General features: G+C 63.7%; 1 protein-coding gene across 2 annotated transcripts; it reads right to left on the bottom strand.

The window, feature by feature from the left end:
* Positions 1 to 755: 755 nt before the first annotated feature.
* RAB24 (RAB24, member RAS oncogene family) lies at positions 756 to 9,440 on the bottom strand. 2 transcript variants are annotated; one of them, XM_073355100.2, is made up of 9 exons: positions 9,339 to 9,440; positions 6,782 to 7,068; positions 6,163 to 6,231; positions 5,753 to 5,831; positions 5,136 to 5,203; positions 4,542 to 4,641; positions 3,098 to 3,217; positions 2,475 to 2,537; positions 756 to 1,242 (listed from the first exon to the last, which is right to left on the bottom strand). In XM_073355100.2, the coding sequence occupies exons 2-9, from the start codon at positions 6,896 to 6,898 to the stop codon at positions 1,178 to 1,180; spliced, it is 681 nt and encodes a 226-aa protein (XP_073211201.1). In that variant the 5' UTR covers positions 6,899 to 7,068; positions 9,339 to 9,440; the 3' UTR covers positions 756 to 1,177. The 2 variants fall into 2 exon arrangements, with proteins under 2 accessions (XP_073211201.1, XP_073211202.1); XM_073355101.2 differs by having other exon boundaries at positions 3,167 to 3,217.
* Positions 9,441 to 9,470: the final 30 nt, after the last annotated feature.

Raw genomic sequence — 9,470 nt, 5'->3', positions numbered from 1 at the left:
TAAATGAGGTGACCTGATCCTCTCTCTACTTTTGCTTAAAGCTGAGGCTGATTTTATTCTCCAGTGCACTTATCCAGTGAGAAACTTGAGAGCCAGTTCCCAGAGGCACCAGACTGGCTCACCTACACTGGGAGGGAAATGTCTAAGCTGGTATCCTGCATTTCACCACCACCACATCAGACCCAGGCTCCCACCACCTGTTGTCATAAGGCTAAGATCAGTCCTGAGTGGCTGGAGCTGCGTATTGTGGCAAGAGAGCACTGGGCCAGTCCTGGGCTTCTGTAAGCCAGCCAGGGGCAGGAAGTGGTGAAGGGGGCAGAGAGCTGTGAATCAGCCCAGCTGCCCTCCGGGTCAGTTCAGGCACCGCTTCTTCCAAGGGAGGGACAGATTTCAAGCTCTTCAGAGCCTTTGACTAAGCATCTCTACTGACTGAACTCGGCCTGGCTGTGGTGCAAGTCCAGAGGCGCCAGGGAACAGAGGAAGCTAGAGAGGCACAACAGTAACACAAATCACAGAGGGAGCTGGGGAGGGTTGGTCCCTCCTCAGGGACAGCTGCAGTGAGCTGGAGGAGGGTGAAAACCTTGGGCCTGGGAGCCATGTCCTCATGCTACAGTAGGGGGTGCAGGTTCCTGGCCAGCTGCTGCTGAAGGGACACATTCCTCCCTCCTGTGGCAGGTACATCTCCACAGTCACAGGTCCCAAAGCACCAGCTCTGTCAGCCCTGGCTTCCCCAAGAACACCCAACGGGCCTCATGGACCACAATGCACTTTATTTACACTTGTATAACTTAACAGAAGCCATTGAAGTAACCTCCAAAGAATCAGGCAACATATCCCATGGAACACATTGGCCACAGCTACACATGACCTGAGCTGCAAGGAGCCAGCTGGGGAAAGCAGCTATTCCAAACACTCTTCACTAATGTGCAGGCACCTGGTGTCCGTCACAAGGCAGCAGAGTCCTGCCAAAAGTGGAACAGAGTCGGTCTCTCCTCTAGGACCACAGCAGCTTTGCTTGTCAAGTCCCATGGAGGGGAGAGCCAGGCGCGGGGATCCCGTACTCCAGGGTGCCAGGCATTCCCTACAGCTTATGTACAGCAGGCAGAAAACAAACAGTCCGAAGAGCAGGACCTGCTACCCCAGCAGGCTGGCTTTATTTTGGCAGCAGGAGGTGCGTTCAGTGGTGGCAGCAGCTGTAGAAGTAGGTGCTGTTCTTCTGGCTCAGGTCTACGCCTTCACCCTCTGAAAAGAGAAGACGAGTGAAAGGGGGCTGCTGCCTCTTCTGTGCCCCGCTCAGCTGGATGCTCGGTTTCAGCCCACAGAATCAGTAGCCACCATTCCAGCCTGTTTGCCAGCCCTTTTACTAAACTAAGGACATGACGGTGGGTGCCAGGTTGCGCCAGACAGAGCTTAGGGCAGACATACAAGTGGAACCAGTCTTAGAATCCATTTCTCTAATCACGCCCCTTGAATCAGGGAGCCCTCAAACTAAAGAACAATCCTGCAGGGTTTCCTGCTGATCTTTTGGGTTAGGCCCCGGTGGCCCATGCCCAGGAACATGCCTGCCTGCTTCCTCTTCCACACCAGCCCCCCTCCCAGGGCTGAGGAACGCATGGCCGAGCGCACCCACTGGGCAGGGCAGGGCAGGAGTGAGACCTGCCCGTAGAGCACGGGATAGGAAATGCAACTGACCCAACAAAAACTAAAGAGAAGTGTTTCTCTCCAGCCTTTCTGCTCTAGTCACCCTGGAACAGATGGAAATGGGATTTTCAAGTTGACAGCAGCCCTTTAAAATTCCAGCTAACTAGGAGCTCATCCTGCCAGCGCCGTCCTCCATGGCACATGCCCCCTTCACCGTCAGACACCAACCTGTTCTCCCTGGCGCAGGCCCTGGGGCAATCCATCGTTCCCTGCACCCCAGTACACACAGGAGTCTTGCTCTCGTGTGCACTGGTGACTCTCCAGCAGCGTGTGGGGACATCAGTCCCTGCTAACAGATGGAGGCGAAGGGGGAGCCAGCACCCCCTGCCCCATCTCCCTGAAGCCCAGCACCACTGCTGCGAGCTGTGCTGATGGTGCAATGAAGGCTGCGTCCCTGCATCTCACCTCGGAGCCTCAGCAGAAGCAGCAAATGAAGAAAATGGGTCTGGAACAGCAGGGCCCTGCTGCAGCACTGAGAACAGATCCTGCAGGGACTCTGGGGGAAGCCGCAGCCGGGCCGCCGCTCCTTGCACGCCGGCAGCTCAGAAAACACCCCACCTCTGAACCACCACGACCCTTGCGAGGGAGCAAACGCCCTGAACGTAGGCCTGGGCTGAACTGGGAGCATTAACGAAGGGGAAGTGCCACCCATGGGCTCCCCTCAGGCAGCATGACAAACCCACCCCAGCTGGAGAATGAGCGGAAAGGTTTCACTCCCACTGACTCAGCTGGCGCGTGGGTCGCAAGGCAGCGGGTCCTGTCCTGCCACTCACCTGTCATCACCTGGAAGGCCATGAGCTGGACATAATCCTCAGCCACCTTCTGAAACAGCTCATCTGGGACAGGAAGGGGAGAATGAGGGCTTCCTCCGCACTCCTAGCACAAACTGCAGTGGGGCCGGGCTCCCAGGAGGAGACTGTTCCCCAGTGTGGGGCGTTGATGAGAAGCCCTGGGTAGCAGGCTGGGGCAGGGCAGACAGCCTGCTGCAGGGAACTTCATTTGAGCCACTGCACTCACCCTCCAGCACTAGAGGAGTGGGGCAGAATCTGCTTCACCACGGAGGGAGCCAAAGGGGCCAGGGCCAGGTGTGACCCACACCTGCCTTCTCCTGTAATGCTTATGTGCAGCCCAGGGTCCCAGCATGGAGCCCAGCCAGTGCATGGCATTATGGGACTTGTGGTCTCCACAGCCTGCTCCCTGCATTAGTCCTGATAGGACAGACAAGTAATTATGCTGAACTTCTTCCCATTCCTGGTCAGCAGGCGCTCTGCTCCCCTCCCCTCCCTGGCATTGCTCTCCCACAAACCCCGTCAGCAGCCAGCTCCCGAGCACACCTTGGGGTGGGTGCACAGGACATCTTTAGGTAGGAAGATGGCCAAGACAGCGATCCCCTAACCTGTACGGCCACCCCCGCAGCCTGCTGTGGCTGCTGCTGTTGTCCAGGCACCCGCCAGGGGCAACTCACCGACGCTCTGGCCTGTCTTACTGGAGGTTTCGAAGAGCTCAGCCTTAATCTCTGCAACACAAACAGGTTAGTGCCAGAGGGTGCCTGTGTTGTGTGCATCAGGGCTAGTGGCAGTGGGGGGGAGGCTCCCCGCCGCCGCCCCCAGGATTCCTCCTGGTAACCACCCTGAAGCAAGGGCTGCTGCCAGAGTCACAAAGGCAGCCAGCAGGCAGAACAAGCTGGCTCCAGCCCCTCCGCAAGGACAGGAAGTGCCGCTTCTGCCCAGCTCCTCACCACACCCTAGCTGGCTTGGTGCAACTTGTCAGCACTATCTCCCACCAGCCGGCATACTGACCAGCCCAAGACTCTTCTGTGGGTGGGGACATGCTCTGAACTTGGCACAGCGTGGGCAGGGCACAGGCTCAGCACTGAGCAGCTCCCACTGTGACATTCCCAGCTCCTGCTTAATTCCCCCTAAGGGTGTGGGAAAACTAACGGCAAATCAAGCCAAGACCTTCCCTTTCATAGAATATCAGGGTTGGAAGGGACCTCAGGAGGTCATCTAGTCCAACCCCCTGCTCAAAGCAGGACCAACCCCAACTAAATCAGTCAAGCCGGGCCTTAAAAACCTCAAAGGAAGGAAATTCCACCACCTCCCTAGGTAACCCCTTCCAGTGCTTCACCACCCTCCTAGTGAAAGTGTTTCCTAATATCCAACCTAGACCTTCCCCACTGCAACTTGAGACCATTACTTCTTGTTCTGTCATCTGCTACCACTGAGAACAGCCGAGCTCCATCCTCTCTGGAACCCCCCTTCAGGTAGTTGAAGGCTGCTATCAAATCCCCCCTCATTCTCCTCTTCTGCAGACTAAACAAGCCCAGTTCCCTCAGCCTTTCCTCGTAAGTCATGTGCTCCGGCCCCCTGATCATTTTCGTTGCCCTCTGCTGGACGCTTTCCAATTTATCCACATCCCTTCTGTCGTGTGGGGCCCAAAACTGGACCCAGTACTCCAGATGTGGCCTCACCAGTGCTGAATAGAGGAGAATAATCACGTCCCTCGATCTGCTGGCAATGCTCCTACTAATGAAGTCCACTATGCCATTGGCCTTCTTGGCAACAAGGGCACACTGCTGACTCATATCCAGCTTCTCATCCTTTCATCTCCCCTCGGCTCCAGCTCTGCAGGTGAACACTGGCTCCCCTGTTGATACTGGCCAGAGCCAAAGACTCTGCCCGCTGAGCTGGGACTAACGTGCTAGGCGGCCAGCACCTGACTGGCATAAACTGAAGCTAAGAGCAGAGCACGGTGGGGTGGTGCTTGCCTCCCCTGGAGCGCGAGGGTGACAGGGAGCAGCAGGGCAGAGCCGTGTGCTCCCAGGACAGGCAGAGACGTACCATCTGCATAATCCTGCACATCATGGAAGTCAATGCCCCGCTTCTTCCTGTCCTCTTCCAACAGGTCGCTCTTGGTGCCACACAGATAGATCCGGCAGTTCTGGAGCAAGGAGAGAACAGGGCAGTCATCCGTGCAGAGACTGCTCAGAGAGAACAGCTTACAGGCACCCCTAGGAAACCCCCCATGCATGCACTCTCCCCAAGCACGCTTCCCACACAAGCCACAATCACCTTGCCGCATCCACCACAAGGCCTTGCCCCCGCTCGGTCACATACTGACCCCCATACAGGCGTATGCAGACTGCCCCGGTGCGCCCGCACACCCACTGCCTGGAGCACAGCACCTGTGTGCAGTGAGTCTCCAACCCTAGCCTGAGGCAGACACCCCCGCCAGCAGAAGGACAGGTGGGGAAGCCCCAAGCCTTATGCTGGGCTGAGTGCGGTGGGGCTCTCACTGCCCTGGCCACTTCTGGAACCAGCTGCTCAAAGGAAGGAAAATCCCTCCAACTGTTCACCCACGCAGCGTCTCCAGAAGGAAAGCGTGAACTAACCCCACCGCCCAGAGCTCCAGGCTGGGAGCAGAGAGCAACTCACCTCCTCAAAGTTCTGCAGCTCGGTCACCCAGAACTTAGCTCGCTGAAAGCTGCTGCTATCTGTGAGATCTAGGAGATGAGAGAAGTCAGCCCCTGCCCTGCCCAGTGCATTCTCCACAGCTAGCCGCGCCCCAAGCCACGGCCTGCCCTGTGCCTGCAGGGAGTGCAGCAAGACCCCCAACCAGCAAGAACAGAGGCCTCGGGGAGGAGTCATTCCGCTCAGAGTTGAACACAGCTTCGGCAGCCCTGGAGACCCCCTCTCAGGTAGTCAGAAAGCTGCCTCGATGCTGGGGGTGTGGGAAGGTGCCACCCTCCACCCTGGTATCTGAGCCCCTCCTTGTGTTTAGTGTAACATTGAAAATTTCCCCTTCCAGGAATTAAAGAAATAGACAGGAGCTAGCAGCATACTGCCAGGGGCCTCTGCCTTCGCTGCTCAGACGGGCTGGGAGTGGATTGCCTCATTTCCTACAGAGGAAGCTCCCTCAGGGCCTGGTGGGCCAGCCCCTCTCCCCACTACAGACTAGTGCCAACGCACGCTCTGGGGTGAGGAGCACCTTGCCAGGTGCTGGGAATAGCATGGCTGCAGGGACAGCCAGGCGCCCTGGGCAAAGCCCTTACCGTAACACACAATGGCAGCTCTGGCCCCTCGGTAGTATATCCGACTCATGGCCTCGTACCGCTCCGACCCAGCTGTGTCCTAGGAAGAACAATAGACAAGTCATCGCTTTCCATGCCCCATGGGTGAGAGCCCCAGCCTGGCTCTGTGCCTCCCGCCCAGCCAGGGAGTGCCCAGCCAAGCTGAGGCACCAGCAACAAGAGAACAGGGACAGTTACCCGAGCTAGGACTTAGAGATGGCCACGGGAGAAGCCAGCTGCTCAATGGCACTCCATGCAGAGCCCCTGGCTGCCAGGGCACCCTTTCCCACAGCAGTTTCCAATCCGAAAGTGGGGAAAGGCCCACAGGTTTCTAAGCACCTAGAGCTGTGGGCTTCTGGCAAGGTCGTGAAGCCGTTTCAGATCAGACTTACCCAGATCCCCAAGGTTACTGTCCGGCCCCCAACGGACATCACTTTGGCCACAAACGCAGCCCCGATCGTCTAAACAGAAACAGAAGGGATGGACGCAGCAGTTCGCTCAGCATTTCCTGGTCCCTCAGGCTTCGCCTCTCAGCTTGCCCATCCCAAGCACCCCGTAGAGGGACAGTGGGTTTTACGAGTCCCAGCCAGTCTCCCTACCAGCCAACTCCCTCGCCCAAGCTCATTTGCACTAGGTGTCGTGTGACTCTTTGGACAGTTCCCCTTTGTTTCTAGTCGTGGCCACTGATTCTCAAGCACTGATCCAAGGGGCTTGGATGTGTTTGGGCTATAAACAAAACCTTCAGCTGGAATTTCAAACGAGTCTTTGCAAAGCTTTCTACCTGTAGGCAAGAAGAGCCAGGCTGTGGGGTGAGGGGGCCAGATGCAGCCAGGGAGCCAGACCTGCCTCCAGAGACCTGGCCAATGTTCTGCTCCCAGTTGCTGGCATCCCAGCTGCCTTGTGATAATTATCAAGGTCCCCTTTAGCCATTCGAGTCCCCATGAGTGGGGCGGGCAGCCTGCCTCCTCCCAGGGGGATCCCCGAGGCAGCTTGGGCAGAGGGCATGCTTACGTTTTGATAGGGTCCAACGAGGAAGCGGTTGTGGACATATCTCTCCACCAGGCTGGTCTTGCCCACGTACTCCTTCCCCAGCATTACTACTTTGACATCCACACGCTGCCCACTCATTCTCCAGCCACTGCCAGCCTGGGCCCGAGCCAAGAGCTTCCCTCTGGTGCCTGCCACTGGATCCCAGGCCCCCTTCGCGAGCTCACTCTACCTGCCTTAGCGAGAGAGCCGGCCAGTGCCGGGGCGCCGTACGCAGCCAAGGAAAGAAAGAGTCAAGCGGAGAATTTCACCTGCAGCAAGGAGACACCAAGGAAGGGACGAGCTGACGCTACAGACCGTGGGCAGGAAACCGCTGCCTTTTGCCAAGCCAGCTATAGCCTCCTGCATGGCGACAGCCGCAGGCCCATGGAAGCCACAGGCTGGGCGGCCACGGGGGCACTCGCCGAAGAGCAAGGAGCTGTGCAACGCAGGGCCCTGGCCACCCGCAGCACCGACATCACGGGCTCCGCTCGGGGCCCCGAGGCTGCCGTACAGCTCAGGGGAAGGCAGCAACCAAGAATCCCGGGGCTCAGAAACTGCACGAGGGAGTCCTGGGCCGCACGGCGGGCGAGCAGCCAAGGGGCTGGGGAGCAACAACCAAACCGTACAGGGGGCGGGGGGGAGCAGAGCAGGAGCCGGGGGGTCATGGGGGTGGCATGGGAGCAGAGGAAGCTGAGGGGAGGAGCCTGACGAGGAGCTCGGGTGCAGGGGGGGAGAGAACCGGAGACAGGAGTCTGGGGGACCGGTGGGGGGGGTCATGGGGTGGGAGGGAACCTGGGGTGGACAGGGGGCTGAGGGTGGAGCCGGGGGGCGGGGGGGCCTGATAGGGCCTGGGGGCTCCCAAGCGGGTGGGAGCTAGGGGGCTGTAGGCAGAGTGGGGGGGCCCAGGGGGGGCTGCGGGCGGAGCCGGGGGGGGGTCCCGGGAGGGGGCCCGGGGAAGGAGCCGGGGGGGGTCCCGGGGGAAGGGTCCGGGGGGGCTGCGGCCGGAGCCGGGGGGGGGGTCCGGGGAAGGAGCCGGGGGGGTCCCGGGAGGGGTCCCGGGGAAGGAGCCGGGGGGGGGCCTGGGGGGGCTGCGGGCGGAGCCGGGGGGGGGTCCCGGGAGGGGTCCCCGGGGAAGGAGCTGGGGGGGGCCCGGGGGAAGGGTCCGGGGGGGCTGCGGCCGGAGCCGGGGGGGGGGGTCCGGGGAAGGAGCCGGGGGGGTCCCGGGAGAGGCTGCGGGCGGAGCCGGGGGGGGGTCCCCGGGAGAGGCTGCGGGCGGAGCCGGGGGGGGGTCCCGGGAGAGGCTGCGGGCGGAGCCGGGGGGGGTCCCGGGGAAGGAGCCGGGGGGGGGTCCCGGGAGGGGTCCCGGGGAAGGAGCCGGGGGGGGTCCCAGGGGGGCTGCGGGCGGAGCCGGGGGGGGTCCCGGGAGGGGTCCCGGGGAAGGAGCTGGGGGGGGGCCCGGGGGGGCTGCGGGCGGAGCCGGGGGGGGGGTCCCGGGAGAGGCTGCGGGCGGAGCCGGGGGGGGTCCCGGGAGAGGCTGCGGGCGGAGCCGGGGGGGGTCCCGGGGAAGGAGCCGGGGGGGGGGTCCCGGGAGGGGTCCCGGGGAAGGAGCCGGGGGGGGGTCCCAGGGGGGCTGCGGGCGGAGCCGGGGGGGTCCCGGGAGGGGTCCCGGGGAAGGAGCTGGGGGGGGGCCCGGGGGGGCTGCGGGCGGAGCCGGGGGGGGTCCCGGGGGGGGCTGCGGCCGGAGCCGGGGGGGGGGTCCCGGGAGGGGTCCCGGGGAAGGAGCCGGGGGGGGCTGCGGCCGGAGCCGGGGGGGGTCCCGGGAGGGGCTGCGGCCGGAGCCGGGGGGGGTCCCGGGAGGGGTCCCGGGGAAGGAGCCGGGGGGGGGTCCCGGGAGGGGCTGCGGCCGGAGCCGGGGGGGGTCCCGGGGAAGGAGCCGGGGGGGCTGCGGGCGGAGCCGGGGGGGGTCCCGGGGGGGCTGCGGGCGGAGCCGGGGGGGGGTCCCGGGAGGGGTCCCGGGGAAGGAGCCGGGGGGGGGGTCCCGGGAAAGGAGCGGGGGGGGGGGGGCGGGGGGGCTGCGGCCGGAGCCGGGGGGGGGTCCCGGGAGGGGCTGCGGCCGGAGCCGGGGGGGGGTGCCGGGGGGGGGGTCCCGGGAGGGGTCCCGGGGAAGGAGCCGGGGGGGGGTCACGGGAGGGGTCCCGGGGAAGGAGCCGGGGGGGGGTCCCGGGAGGGGTCCCGGGGAAGGAGCCGGGGGGGGGTCCCGGGAGGGGCTGCGGCCGGAGCCGGGGGGGGTCCCGGGGGGGCTGCGGGCGGAGCCGGGGGGGGTCCCGGGAGGGGTGCGGGGAAGGAGCTGGGGGGGGTCCCGGGGGGGCTGCGGCCGGAGCCGGGGGGGGTCCCGGGGAAGGAGCCGGGGGGGGCTGCGGGCGGAGCCGGGGGGGGTCCCGGGAGGGGTCCCGGGGAAGGAGCCGGGGGGGGGGTCCCGGAGGGGCTGCGGCCGGAGCCGGGGGGGGGTCCCGGTCGGAAGGCCCCGCTCCCGGCTCACCTCGGCCGCATGGTGCCCGCGGCCCCGGAACCCGCGGCCCGTCTCGGCGCTCGGCGCTGCGGGCCGCTCCCGGCTGCACTGGGGGGCGGGGCCGGGGGCGGGGCTCCGGGGACCGACTCTGAGATAGCGCGT

This window comes from Lepidochelys kempii, chromosome 8 (assembly GCF_965140285.1).
Source record: "Lepidochelys kempii isolate rLepKem1 chromosome 8, rLepKem1.hap1, whole genome shotgun sequence".
Lineage (NCBI taxonomy): Eukaryota > Metazoa > Chordata > Testudines > Cheloniidae > Lepidochelys > Lepidochelys kempii.
Note: the sequence above shows the minus strand (reverse complement) of the source record. Positions and strands in the feature narration are given on the sequence as shown.

Excerpts from the sequence above, each read along its gene's own strand:
- RAB24 (XM_073355100.2), bottom strand. The coding sequence starts at position 6,898 with ATGAGTGGGCAGCGTGTGGATGTCAAAGTAGTAATGCTGGGGAAGGAG. Across the intron at positions 4,642-5,135 it reads AGCTGCAGAACTTTGAGGAG|AACTGCCGGATCTATCTGTG; the intron begins GTGAGTTGCTCT and ends TCCTTGCTCCAG. Across the intron at positions 2,538-3,097 it reads CTGCGGGGGTGGCCGTACAG|ATGAGCTGTTTCAGAAGGTG; the intron begins GTTAGGGGATCG and ends TTCCTGTCCCAG.